At 37.2% G+C, this 13,956-nt stretch overlaps 2 protein-coding genes across 11 annotated transcripts; one reads left to right on the forward strand and one right to left on the reverse strand.

The window, feature by feature from the left end:
* The first annotated feature begins 2,028 nt into the window (after positions 1-2,028).
* On the forward strand, positions 2,029-13,420 carry LOC131310666 (uncharacterized). Of its 9 annotated transcripts, none has more exons than XM_058337862.1 (17): positions 2,029-2,208; positions 3,095-3,183; positions 3,645-3,735; positions 3,811-3,937; positions 4,020-4,194; positions 4,543-4,687; positions 4,782-4,872; positions 5,591-5,649; positions 5,724-5,801; positions 5,905-5,988; positions 6,080-6,219; positions 6,891-7,019; positions 7,944-8,016; positions 8,792-8,877; positions 9,458-9,524; positions 9,687-9,763; positions 13,021-13,420. In XM_058337862.1, the coding sequence occupies exons 1-16, from the start codon at positions 2,137-2,139 to the stop codon at positions 9,705-9,707; spliced, it is 1,527 nt and encodes a 508-aa protein (XP_058193845.1). In that variant the 5' UTR covers positions 2,029-2,136; the 3' UTR covers positions 9,708-9,763; positions 13,021-13,420. The 9 variants fall into 9 exon arrangements, with proteins under 9 accessions (XP_058193845.1, XP_058193853.1, XP_058193860.1 ...); XM_058337870.1 differs by lacking the exon at positions 13,021-13,420 and adding an exon at positions 9,837-10,029; XM_058337877.1 differs by lacking the exon at positions 13,021-13,420 and adding an exon at positions 9,849-10,029.
* On the reverse strand, positions 11,270-13,194 carry LOC131310757 (chaperonin-like RBCX protein 1, chloroplastic). Of its 2 annotated transcripts, none has more exons than XM_058337959.1 (6): positions 13,047-13,194; positions 12,559-12,626; positions 12,268-12,385; positions 11,799-11,815; positions 11,639-11,701; positions 11,270-11,509 (listed from the first exon to the last, which is right to left on the reverse strand). In XM_058337959.1, exons 1-6 carry the CDS (start codon positions 13,192-13,194, stop codon positions 11,441-11,443), a joined length of 483 nt encoding a protein of 160 aa, XP_058193942.1. In that variant the 3' UTR covers positions 11,270-11,440. The 2 variants fall into 2 exon arrangements, with proteins under 2 accessions (XP_058193942.1, XP_058193938.1); XM_058337955.1 differs by having other exon boundaries at positions 12,532-12,626.
* Positions 13,421-13,956: the final 536 nt, after the last annotated feature.

Here is a 13,956-nt window from a genome sequence, read left to right on the forward strand (position 1 = left end):
AGTTGGTAGAGTCAGGGACGGATTCAGAAATTTGCATTAGTGGGGGATCACACAAATTAGTAAACTTAACACATACATTTATAATTAGCAGAAACTAGAAAGGAATGTGTTTGCACAAAAAGATGTGAAAATTTAGCACTCAAGGAAATTGATCAGACAAATATCCTCATAATGGAAGTTTAGAGTAATTTTATTAGAACACTATCACAAATTATCAGATATAATTGAAATATTCAAAAAAATTAAATATAATTTTACAAAATCGAATAGAGGCCGTGCTCCTGCGGGCCCCCACTTGTATGTTGTCCCTGGGTAGGGCAGGTAATGATTAATGAGCACTTCATTTTGTGAGTATTCAAACCGGCTTGCACCCTTTCATTTTCCCTAGGATAGTATAAATTAGGATTTTCTTTAAAAAAAAAAAAAGAAGAAAGAAAGAAAGTAGTCAGTGTTTACTAAAAGTTTTATGAAGATATATTAAAATATTAATTCTGAAAAATAGTTATTAGTGTTTCTCAAAATTCCTATCAATTAAATTGAGATTCTAGGAATCTGAAATCATTAAAAAAAAAAAAAGGGATGAAAAAACCAAAATTGTTTTACTTTTCCATATTTCTTCTGGGACAGGTCGGGGTACATAAATTTTTTTAAAAATTTATTCTGAAAAAGGAATGAAAAAACCAAAATTATTCCAAGCTTGATGCTGATATTTCCTTATGTGCTAAGTTTTACGCAAGACATAGATTCAAAGTATTCAACCACTTGAGCCAATGAGCATCACGTCGATGGATTTTATGGGAGGTTATAGTCACATATTGTAATACTCCCTCCGTCCGGATTTAATTGTCCCTACTTTTATTCTAACCGGCTAAAAAATGAGTTATATCTTTCAATACTTAATGAATTTCATATCAAATATGAATATTATTTGATAGATTTCGATTAGTTCTATAATACAATATTTTTGAAATCACATAAAATATTATTAATTGAAAGATATAATCGATTGAAAAATGACACGAATTCCAAAAAAGGGCTATTAAATCCGGACGGAGGGAGTACTTTAAAATGTCTCGTGCTTTCGTTCTAAATTCTCGCACTGTATTCACGCTCTCAATCCTCGCTCTAGCGAATTTTAGAATGATGAGATGTGTTTCAAGACGCTTTCACGTTTGCGCTCCCCGTTTCATGTACGCGAGACTCCGATTGTACCTCCATCGTGTATGGGTCTGGTCTGGTTCAAAAAAAGAGAGCCCATTATCAAATTACGTACTGAAATGGTTCTAATAGCCCATTAACCAGCCCGGCTATGCAATTGTAGCGGACTCGTCCCGAATAAGTTGGGCCAAGAACCTTTAAGGTACAATCGAGTCCGACCTTCAAAGAGAGCCCAAGAGCCCAACTGCTTGTAATAACACTTCAAAGAGAGCCTAAAAACTACTCCTCTGTCCCAAAAAAATGTCGATTTGATCTTCCTGCTGATTTTAATTCTTTATATCTTCGTATAGATCTTTAAAAATATGTAATAAGCAATATGAATCTTGTTTGATAATTTACGATTAATTTTATTATATAAAGTTTTCAAACTCATAAAAAATATTATATATTAAAAAATATAAGTAATAAAAAATAACACGAATATCAAAAATTGTCATCTTTTTTGGGACGGATAAGTACTAAGAAAAAGAGTGTTAAATTTGATGGTTTGTGTTTCCGATTGATGACTTCATCTGTGCTATCTGCCATTGCCAACACATAGCATCGGTTTGTTTTTGCAGTCCGTGTCTTAGAGCCCTGTTAGTTTGGTGTGCTTTTTGTAGCAGCTCGTGTCTTAAATTTAAAAGTTTAGGTTATCCCTATTTATTGTGATGAAACCTTTACCTTCGGGCGTTGATTGAAATAAATTGCCTGTTGATAAAATAAAATAAAAAAAGAATAATTTTCCTCTCACTTGTGTTTCCCCCATTTTTTTGGTGGTCAAAAATCAAACAATAATAAAATTAAAAGTCCCTCTGCTAAAATTTCTCTCCTGTTTTAATGGCCGGCCAACCTCTCTCTTTTCCTTTCAGAGATGTTCCCGCGAGAAAGGACGGATGAACAGACCCGGAATTGAGAGGTCAACAAATTCCATTTTTAATGCTCGGTATGAACAAGAAAGCCCTGGCCATTTTGATGAGAACTAAAATGAGACCTCTCTCCCCTGCATCCGTAAGTACTCTCTCTCTCTCTCTCTCTCTCCAATGTAATTCAAAATTTCGTCGATTTCGAGGGCGCGATGAATTCCGAGGCTGAAATCACGTAGAAATTAGAATTCAGATTTTCCGATTACTGAATTGTTTCGATCACGCTTGGATAATCAACAAAGTGATAGTAGGATTTGAAGAATATGATTGTTTTTCAGTAATTCTAAGCTTTGAAGCTAGATGCTTTGCGTAGAACTACCAAACAAGGCCCTTCAATACATACATACTAGATGCCCGGGAACAAACGATGCTTGTGCAAATCGGGCTATGCAAAAGACGGAAAGAGGAAAATCATGAATTTGATTAATCTGTATTCTGTAATGAAGTCTTGGAGGTAAAAGCGGAAAGGATGGGGGGAAAAATTTTGGGTTGGCAGTATTTTTTCCCTTCCTTTTTGGCTGTATCTTTAGGTAGTTAAAGGGGCAGTTTGGGAAAAAAAGTGTGAGCCAGATTCAAATTGACGTTCACACCATAAAAGGGGTGTTCCCTTGATAATAGGGTATGTGCATGTTAACTAAGTAAAGAGAATTTAGCAGAAGAAAAAGGGGTTGGTGAGAAATCTTCACACACCCCAGCACCGTGAGTAAATTTATTAGATTTTGTTGTGATTGTTAAAATCGTTTGCGGTGAAGTTGTGGTGTTTTGATACATAAAACTTTATCGTGGTTTTCTGTTATGAGGCATTGCGGTAGGAGAACTTGTGGCTTGTCATGATGTTTTGTTGTGTTAGTTTTGAACCATCCGGTGTAGTAATGAAATAATAGGCGCCTTTCTAGCCGTGTGCATTGCAGTTTTTTGTTATTAGAATTGATAGTAAGTTTCTGAATTTATTAAGTTTCAAATTTTTTGAGCAGAGCAAAATTAGCCATATGCAGCTTTCTCCTGGGGGAGGCAACAAATTATCTACTCAGAATGCCAATGCCCCGACCAACACTGAGAGGTCTTTCTCTCTCTTAAACATGCACTCTCTCCATATAAACACTTTGCGCATGTTTGGATTCAGATTATTTTTTTGGATTGATAGAATAGATGGGATCACTGATGGGGTGTCCTTGAGATTAGTTGTACTATGTTTGGTTTGGGCGAGATAAATGATAGTATAAGAATAGAAGAGGAGAATCATTTTTGACCATTGGATGAAGAAGAAAATAATTCAAAAGGTTTGGACTAACTAATTCCACCCCCAGGTGGTATTGGATTGATAGTCCCTTAAGTGAGGTATTAAGTGGGCAAATAGTCCCCCTTCTAGTCCAGTCTTATCTTTAGTTCCATGCAACAAACGGGGGACTAGTGGTCCTCATGTTTCTTGTACCATGGATGCGGAGTTGCAATCCCGTCATCAAACATGCCCTTCGTTTTATGGTTTAGAATTTGTGTTTAATTCCAAAAATTGCTTTACAGAGAATTTGAGGTTGTGAGAGAGTCAATGAACTCAGCCATAACAATGAACAAGACAGAAGTTCTAGATGCCTTGCTAAATGACTTTTCGGAGGTAAATTGGTGGTATTCTAATCTTGTGTTAGATTCTAATACTGAGTTAATAACAATATAGTATTTACTAATGTAGGGTTATTTTAGCCTTTTGGGAGAAAACCGCCGGAAATTGCTCCTTACTCTTGCTAGAGAACATGATCTTAACAGGACACAGGTTCATGAGTTGATTAAGCAATATCTTGGGCTTGAGATACCCCATGGTGAGTTTTTCTGTTGATATTTGATACCATATACACGTTGCAAGGGATTTGCTCTGAACCTTTCTTACTTTTGGTGACAAAGCTGAACCTACTAACCACGAAGAGGAAAGCCGTCTTGCTGCTTTCTACAGAGTAGAGCGGAATTTGAGACTAGCTCTAAAGCCAATGTATGAAGTTTTATTTGAACGGCTTAACACGCACCCTGGAGGGTTGAAGTTCTTGTCGATTATTCGAGCCGATATTGTATCTATTCTCGAGTAAGGTTACGTTCTATAGTATGTAATTTTATTTTAGTTGCTCTTACAGTTAAAATTCTGAGAAAGGTCATGATAAACCACCGTCCCACGGTTTGTAGTTAAGGTGCATTGCCAAGATGTTTTTCAACACATATTTTACATATTGTTATCCACTTATATATATTTATTCATTCTGGTCGTACATTTTAATAGACTTTGAAGTTTGAACGCATATACGAAGGTTATCCACCAGGACCTCCATGGTTCCACCCATGGGCCAGTGGTGGGTGTTTTCGTTCTGATATGGTGAACATTGAACATGGAAGGGAACTCGGACTTTTCATGAAGGGATTTATTTTAAACATGCAGGGAGGAGAGTATTGCATCTTTGCGAGCACTAGATTCCTACTTAAAAGAGAAGCTCATTACATGGCTCAGTCCTGCTGCCCTAGAGCTTCACCAAATCACATGGGATGATCCTGCTTCTTTGTTGGAGAAAATAGTGGCATATGAGGTAAGTTTGTGATTCTGTTTGATCAGTGTTTTACTTACAACCATATTTCATGATTTATGCGCATGTAATTTTCAAAGAGTGGTTTTGTGCATAGGCAGTTCACCCAATCAGCAATCTTATAGATCTTAAACGAAGGCTGGGAGTTGGTCGCCGATGTTTTGGATATCTACATCCAGCAATACCTGGTTAGTATTTCTTTCTCAATTGCTGAAAAGTGAAAAGTATGGTAGTTAATTTTGCTATTGGTGCTGGCCGTCCATTCTACCTAAGTCTTGGCTGTGATCAAATGGGGCATTAATTTCTTAGCCCCCCATTCTGGTCACTTCAGTTTGTCTTAACATATATCTAAGAGATCGACCATCTGCATTCACAACTTTATTTTGAATCCAGGATTTGTTCTATTATGATGTCTATAATTATAGGTAATAATACTTGAATAGTTGAATCACAGAAAAAAAAAGGGGTAATACTTGGTTAACCAGATTCAACAATATCTGATCATCACATCTGAGTGGGGTGTTGGTTATTGCAGAGATAACCACCACAAAGGCCACAAATTTATACTTTTTGTGAGAATGTAAACTGTTAAGCTACTTCACTTTGCATGAGCATGAAAAGATCGTGTTCTGATTCTGAAAACATTAGGTGAAGCCAGTGTTAGGGCCCCATATGTGAAACAATAGTTCTCATAGCTGGAAAATTGTGTATAGGATGCACATTATTCAGTTTACACAGATTTGAAAGTTTTGGTAGTTGGTAGCCTAATTGCTTTGGTAATACAAGCATTTAGCTTCACGAGGTTGAAGTACCTTTCTGAACATACGTGCCAATTGTTCATCTTCCTGAATAAAAACTTTTAACTAGTTCAGTAAGTATGTTGTCTGACTAATGATTTTACTTCAGGTGAACCACTAATCTTTATTGAAGTTGCACTTATGAAGAATGTGGCTCAGACAATTCAGGTTAGCCCTTCACCATCACAGGATGAGTTGAATCTAGTGATTTATATGCTAATAGATACTCCTGTCGATGTCAGGAAGTTTTGTGGGATGATCCCCCAATACCTGAATGTGAGGCAACTTGTGCATTATTTTACTCCATATCATCAACTCAGGTAAAGTTGGCCTTTTTGGATAGTGAAAAGCAAACGACAAGCTCTCTTTGTTGATACCAATTTGGTTTAATGTGCCTCATTTGCACATGTACGGAATTCACAGCCTGGCTTGAAAGGTATCAACCTTGGAAAGTTTCTTATTAAACGTGTGATTGATCTGGTAAAAAAAGACATGCCAAAAATATCTGTAAGTATATCGTTAGTTGTTTAAGGCCATCTATTTTGGAGTAGCTATGAACTTAAATTGTCTGACAGTTTTTTGTAATTTGTCACTTCAGACATTTGCAACACTCAGCCCTATCCCAGGTTACATGCAATGGCTCCTATCTAAGTTGGCCTCAGCAGAAAGATCTGGTTCCACCTTCAGAGAGAACATACTTGAACCAGAAGAGGAAAGATCACTTTTGGATGTGCTTCAGTAAGCTTCATTATTATGAATCTTTGCCATGTTGCTTAGAGGGGTATCAGCTCCAGTCTAGAAGATTTTTTTGTTCAGAATTGTTGTCTTGGCATCTTTTGAAATAGATTTAAAATGAAATTTCTAGTCAGCCCTATTCTGCCTTCCAAGTACATCAATTTTCAAAGGAGTTGAAAAGCTTTGTTGCTTGAGTGGTCATAATGTACTATTGACAACCTTTTGCTTCCATGTATTGGATATCCTTGACCTGGTAAATAAATTACTCATTCTGGATCTCTACGTTAGTTATTGGGAATTCTAGATAGCGATTGCTTTGGAGATGTTAACAAGAATAGAGTTTCAGAAAACAATTGTTGCTGATGAAGGATATACTGCTTCGCAACCAAACTTCAAGTTTCTTCTGTATTTTGTTTTTTCATTTTCATATCCTCTAGTTTCTACGACATACTTTTATGAACTACTGCAAGTTTTTTTACAATTTTTTGAGCTCATAAATCAGCCGTTGTTCATTGTTAAATATTTCATCATATAAGTGTAAGCTTCTTAACTTATTTAGTTGCAGGGAGTCTGCTGATGGGAAAAATGCTTTTTCATTTTCATATCCTCTAGTTTCTACGACAAACTTTTATGAACTACTGCAAGTGTAAGCTTCCTAACCTATTTAGTTGCAGGGAGTCTGCTGATGGGAAAAATGCTATGGAAATAATGTGGAACTTGTTGACATCAACCAACCACGAGTGGACTAAATCAGAGAGACTGATATCAGTATTGGAAGCCCCTCTGATGCGATTGTGTGCCAGGTATGCTACACATATGCTTCAGTTGAGCTAATTTGTGAGGAAGACCGTGGGATGGTCAGGTTGGATAATAAAAGCTTACAACAGTATTACGCTATTTCAATCAAGAGATTCTCAGCTGTAAAACCGTATGATTTTCATTGAGGCATATATGGTTCAATCGAGCTAACTTGTGATGAAGACCATGGGTTGGTCCTTAGTAGCACAAAGCAGGGGTGGGGGAGCGGAGGCACCTAGAAGCTCCCAAGGTTGGGAGTGCCTAAGGAGCGTATATATATTACATATAAATACGTATATAAAGTATCTTTAAATACTTAACCATTGAAGGAAAAGAGATTACTTATGAGAATTTTCACGATCTTAAAAGATAATTATAGGAAGTTAGATATTTTCAATTTTTATTTCCACAATGGCATAACTCCCATAAAAGTAAGAGAATTGATGCCTTAACCACCTGATAAGCTCCCATCTTGGGAGCGCTGATTCAAGCTCCCGTCTTGGGAGTGCCCATTTTAGAAGGATCTTGCTACTAAGGGTCCCATAAAAGTAAGAGAATTGATGCCTTAACCACCTGATAAGCTCCCATCTTGGGAGCGCTGATTCAAGCTCCCGTCTTGGGAGTGCCCATTTTAGAAGGATCTTGCTACTAAGGGTTGGTCAGGTTGGATTATAAAAGCTTACAACTGTACTACACTACTTTAATCAAGAGATTCTCAACTGTAAAACCGTATGATTTTCATTTGTTCAAGTGAAGATTTAGGGATTTAAATAGGCAGAGTCCATCCACACTTTTGGGTTGATTGGCCATTGTAGCAAGGAAGAAGTTAATATGAAAACTGAAAGATGCGGAGACCTTTTCACACAGATTAGTTCTAAGAAGTTTCATGACTCTACTTTTGTAAATTAATCTTGGTTCTGTGGTGACAGGTATCTTCTGAAAGAAAAGAAGAGAGGAAGAGCTCTAGATTCTGTTGCTAATTTTCACTTACAGAATGGAGCGGTATGTTGAGCCCCACAATCTGAAACAATTATTGCCTCTTGTCTTTCCAGTGCCATTGTTTTAGTTGATGTTCGGTGTACCTAATCATAGTTGTGTGATTACCTATTTAAGGATTGGTCTCTAAGTTTCTTTAGCATGGAAGAGGAGGTGGCTATTCTTTGAGTTGTCACTCTTAACAATGACTGTTTTTAATATTGAGGAACTACCTGTCAGTAATTTAGGTTGAAGGGTTGGACAGATTTTTTTTTTGACCAGTGGAAGTTAGTATTGTTAGAATAGTTAGATTAGCACCTTATAGGAGTTGAACTCCTGACCTCCTTACTCCTAGCACCTAAGTGAACTTGGTGCTACATAGGGTATCAGTGAACATGGTGATCAACAATTGATGTATTGGTCATCTAAAATTTCAAGTAAGTTGGCATGACAATTGTTGATCACCATCTGCATTTCTTGAGGTGAAAGAAATGAAGATTCTTTGGCCGTTCTATGGAGTGGAAAGAAAGATAAAATCACGTCACGTGTCACTATGTTGGCCTCAACACTGCAATTTACTAGAAACATTGAAGCTTGTTGGTTTCCTTCCGGAATTTTTCATTGATTTTTTTTCCACCATCTGTTAATTATCCAGCAGCAGTAAATTCATCCGAGTTTCTCTTAATTTTCTTTAAGGGCTTCCTTTGTGATCTAAAGGGTAAGCACTATGTTAGGTTTGAGTATAAATCATGAAAGAGCTCACTAATGGATAATAACCTGAAATTTTCTTTTGGTTGAATAGATGGTTGGAAGGCTTAATTGGATGGCAGATCAATCAGAGAAAGGGCTGCTTCAAAGTGGAGGAATTATGGTAAATTATGTCTATAGGTATATTTACTCTCCAGAGTAAGTTTTTCCGTGCATAGTGTTTCACCATTTTAGTAGGGGGGAAGATCATGTAGTCACATGGAAAATTGACCTCATGTAGTGCTCATGATGTTGATTACAGCAGAGGCCCCGATTATTAGCCTACCTGAAACAGCTTTGTCTATGATCAATAATTGAATTGAAAGGTGTAGTATATGAGTAATGAACTTCACTAGACCAATCCTTGCAAGTCTCTTTTGTTTTCTCCACTTTTTGGCAATGGTGGTGTCACCACCCCTTCTGTGAGACTTTTCCCCAGAGGCCTGTGACACACATAGACCAGCTTAACCAGGGAATGGCCCATGAAGTTGTGGGAGTCAAACGGTGACCCTAACTTCACGGGGTGATCCTTGGACACTTGTACTTTGAGAATTTTCTGATATAATAATAGCACTTGAGGAAGTAAAAGTAATTTTTATTGTTCTGTGCTTGTTATGATTTGTCAGCTATATAATCTACTTGGAAGATTTTAGAGGATGGAAAGTTTCTTTGCAACTTCCTTATCATGGACAACATGAAATATAATGATGCGTAATTGCAGGTTGGAGAATATTGAAGAGAATGCTCAGTCATATTTTAGCACAGGGCACATCCAATCTTCTTGCGATGTAAGTCGCTTTGTTGAGGTAATCTTCTGCTTATTTGGAAAAGAAAAAACAGTTTATCTGCATGTTGGCCTTCATTGGAAATCTGAAACTTCCGGTCTGTGTTTTTTATGTGTGAACCAATTTATCTTTATGTGTTGTCCCTAACTTTGCTATGGTCTGCAGATGGGAAGGAGTATGATGTAACAAGGGATCATAATTTAGGCAGTAGCAGGAGATTGATACTCTATCTCATTGTTCAGGTAACATCTCTATTGGTCAAGAATTCAAAACTTATTTCTATGAATTTTAATCTCACATTCGCAACTGCACAAGAGAATGGTGTAGACGGCAGATGGACAGTTCAGTACACTTGGTGTAATTTTCTACGATATAGCCAATCAGAAAAAAGTTGTGCTTAGAATGTGTGGGTATGATCGAGTATCTGACCGTAGTCCGGGATACCAACAATGTACTGAAGGCCCAGGATGCCGAAGGCAGAGGAGAAGAGAGCCCAAGGCAGATCCGAGAGAGAGAGAGAGAGAGTGGCAGTAGGGCGACCAAGAGCAATAGTGTAGTGTGTTGGACAAAGGCAAGGGTCCTTTACGTCAGAAAAAGAAGTTGCTTTCTTTTACTTGTCAGAAGAAGAAGTTGCTTTCTTTATGAATGTGACTCTCATTTGGATAATGCGATTGAGTACGTTACTAGGTTATATGCCAATTCCTTGAGGAGTTACTTTTAGTTGGCAAAAAATTTAGTACTCTGTATATCCTATATTTCCAGAGTTTGCACTCTCTTCGTTTATAGAGAAGAAGCATTCATTGCTTTAGGGAAACAATAGGCTAATCTGTGTGACTTGTCCCCAAGCAGTTAGAAATTCCAACTTTTATCTGCTATTTTCAACCTTTATCCATTAACTGGCTCTAAGTGGGACAAACCTTGTTGACTTGTGTTTTATACTTCCTTTACAAAGGAAGGGCTTGCCTAATAGCAGAGATCGGCAATTACTTGCATGTGAAAAGAGAGGTCTGTAAACATGGCTAACTATTTTTTTTTCCGGTAAATGTACTCTATCATATATACCCCAAACAAGACACATCAAGGTCCAGTTCAGGACTCAAAACAAAAACAAACTCAGCCAACTCCTAAAGACATAAGACCAGGAGTCAGGAGAACAGAAAAATAATTCTTTACAATCAGTCACCTATCAACAAAAGAAAAGGCAGAATTAAACTACTACAGAAGAAGACCTCAAACGTGGGAAAGAAACTCCCCGAGCCCTGCACAATACCCTGTTCTCCTGCGTAGATTTGATATTTTGCCAAGCCATCATGACATCTCTAAGTATGTTTGTACACTAGGTTCGTACATTTTCTAAATTTAATATAATCAGATTAAATGCTTTATTAAACTAGAGACTTAGATTTATCACATTTACTTAATTACCAAGAATGCAATAAAGTTATTTGCCCTGTACCATATAACACATTGATATCTGCTGTAAAACGTACTGTGCAACCTTTAGATGGGTGGCACATCTATTGGGAAAGAAGTGTTAATTGTTAGTCGTAGTTAGTTTGGGTTGAACACATGAACTTAAGCCTTATGCATGGGAGTACAAGGTGCCTACCATTGGGCTACCACTCCACTTGCAGCACACATCTTTAGTTAGTTAATACGAACATGCATATGTAGGTTTTCTTGCAATAAATAGCCTAATAGATGACTAGATTCCGCATACATGGCTGATAAGTTGAGAAGCCAGAATATGGATTAACCAAAATATTTACTTTTATATATGAGAGAGAGGATATGGACACCATGTAATCATTTGCTATTTATGTGTTCCTGGAATATCCATTGTCGGTTCCATACATATGTAACTGACAATACATTCCAGACTCATATAGTACAGAGACAGAAATAGACAACATTTCACTTTAGCTTTCCTCGTGACTGGTTTCCAAAACGTAATCTCTCATAAGTCTCGTGTTAGATTCATCAACCATCTGCAAAAACCGGGTGAAGCGTGATTTGAAATGATGAAAGATAGGAATAAGTAATGATGAAAAGACTTGCACAAAATGTGATTAAAATAAAAAAAAGACTTGCGCAAAACGGCAGTAGTGATTCCTGACCTTAGACGCTAACCGCTTTAAGTTGTCCCACTCAAAATCCTTCTTGCAATATGCAGATCTAACCTGGTTGGCATGGAATTATTATTTACCCTAAAGAGTAGTAAGTTTAGAAATCGGTGATCCGATAAAGTATGTGGTTGATTATTAGGAAACTACTTACCTCTAATATACGCAAAGCTGCAACCCGACATATCCGGAGACAAGAAATGAAAATTCGCAAGAGTCAGTGATTTTAATATTGAAAGTTTACGATACAACCCACCAAATAAATAGTAGAGACTTTCCATTCCCAAAGAATGCCATACAAAACACTCAAAAAAATTAAAGATAGAGAAACTATGTATACTGAGAACTATCATTAGGATTGTACTTCTGCAGCGTTAAGTAAATACTAGTAAATGAAAAGTAAATATGTCATAGAAACGGATAATGCAAGAAAATGATAAAATCCTATAATCACAGGTGGAAACCAAGCATGTTATACACCCACTTGATTAACTCATTCAAAAATAAAATGAATTTTATGGAGAATTAATCACTGTTTCATTGCTTTCTGTAGTAGCTGTTTCTAGTTTGGATTGCTTAGCATAGATATGTTTAGCATACCTTATGAAAACTGTTTAGCATACCTAAAATTTTATGCCGTGGAGATTCTCTCATCAAATCTGCACAAAACTTGTCTCCATTATTCAATGCGTGCCTACTCAAAAATTCCATCAACTCTTTATATGCCTCAGGATTATAGCTCTGCTCTGTCAAGTAACCATTTACCGATCAAATGATCAAAATATTCATATGTTTATACCCACACAAATCTTAATTTGTAGATAACTGCGTTTACATAATACTACTAAATCAATAGTAGAAGGAGAAATGAAACAAGTCGGAGGAACCTCTAGCTGTGCAGTGACAATCTTAACTGCAATATATGTGAAGAAATTATGGAGGTTGTTGGCTGCCTTGGCTTCAGGTGATGCTTCTCCAAACCCTGCAATGTGTGTGCGCGCGCATTAGTTAGTCGGACAACTTGCATGTTATAACCTCTTTAGTTCTGTTATCAAGCCAAATCCATTGGGTGGTTAATCATATGCTTCCAGAATAATCGGAGAATATCTAGGGGATCCAACAAGATCCATTTGTTCTTTTCTCTCATTGATAGTCAGAACGCCGTCTGGGTAGCTGGGCTCGAATCCTATTAAAAGATCCACTAGAGAAAGGAAGTTGTTTAAGAAACAACAAGATCTTTCTCATGTCCCTTCCGGGCATCGTAGCATAAAGTAGTTAAGCTATTCAACATAAATATAATGTTTATGTTTGCTTAACGTTGTTGATATTTGTATTAGCTGAATGCTCATGTATATATAATTGGTTTATGTGTGCAGACAGAAAAGGGGGATTGATTACCCACCGGGTACAAACATCTTTTGACAGTTGAAACGAACCGGTTGAGAAGTCCTCTCCTTCCATGGCCTAAAAGGAGAAGCTCCGGTCCGTGTACGGGATTTTGGTGGGAAGAAGGAGAGCTGAGAGAGTGGGAGAATTGTGGAGGATTCCATGGGTCACAGTTCTGCAACTGTTATCTCTAGTTTATGGCAGATGATGAAGATGCGTGTGTACTATCTAATTGGGACAAAAAAGAGTGAATCTCTCTAGTCTTTTAGCAAAAATATCTTCTGGGTTGTGTAGCAAAAATATCTTCCGTGGGGGGATTTTTCATAAATGTATGAAATTTCGCCCACCACTATAAATAAGTACTATATTCAAGTGCATTTTTTAGCATCACAATATCCTAGTACTAGATTTTAGCATGGCACGCTTTCTGGGCATTTTTCTGACATTTGCAAGCTTCAACATATGCAAAAATACTTTCGAAATAGATTTGGACACACTTGAGTCGATCCGGATGTGTTTGTATTTTTGATCGGTAAAAATTAATTATTATTGGTCAAAAATAAAAATAAATCCGGACCATTGATTGCTGAGATGGATGGTCTGGACGAAAATTCTCACACGATCCTCATAGAGGATCCAGATCCCAGTATAACTAGGTCCCCAGACTATATTCGTGGAAGCTACGTGTATTCGGATGGCTCTAAACACGTTTGTGCATGGATTTTTATCTATCACTATTTTGCTTATATTGTTTGCATAAAAGATAATGCTGGAGATGTTAAATCCTTGGATTTGTGATGGTATTTTTTTTTGGTGTGTCATATGGTACACATCAGCGGGGTTATCGGCAGAGGCGGAGCCGTGAATTTCACTACACAGAGGCGACCATGTATGCGAGACCAAAAAAAAAAAACGTGCATAACTAC

The sequence above is a fragment of the Rhododendron vialii genome, chromosome 2a (assembly GCF_030253575.1).
Source record: "Rhododendron vialii isolate Sample 1 chromosome 2a, ASM3025357v1".
NCBI classification, from domain to species: domain Eukaryota; kingdom Viridiplantae; phylum Streptophyta; class Magnoliopsida; order Ericales; family Ericaceae; genus Rhododendron; species Rhododendron vialii.

Excerpts from the sequence above, each read along its gene's own strand:
- LOC131310757 (XM_058337955.1), bottom strand. The coding sequence starts at position 13,194 with ATGGAATCCTCCACAATTCTCCCACTCTCTCAGCTCTCCTTCTTCCCA. Across the intron at positions 12,386-12,531 it reads TTGTCACTGCACAGCTAGAG|AGCTATAATCCTGAGGCATA; the intron begins GTTCCTCCGACT and ends TTGACAGAGCAG. Across the intron at positions 11,510-11,638 it reads TAAAGCGGTTAGCGTCTAAG|ATGGTTGATGAATCTAACAC; the intron begins GTCAGGAATCAC and ends CGGTTTTTGCAG.
- LOC131310666 (XM_058337824.1), top strand. The coding sequence starts at position 2,137 with ATGCTCGGTATGAACAAGAAAGCCCTGGCCATTTTGATGAGAACTAAA. Across the intron at positions 4,195-4,542 it reads GATATTGTATCTATTCTCGA|GGAGGAGAGTATTGCATCTT; the intron begins GTAAGGTTACGT and ends TTAAACATGCAG. Across the intron at positions 7,020-7,943 it reads CTGATGCGATTGTGTGCCAG|GTATCTTCTGAAAGAAAAGA; the intron begins GTATGCTACACA and ends CTGTGGTGACAG.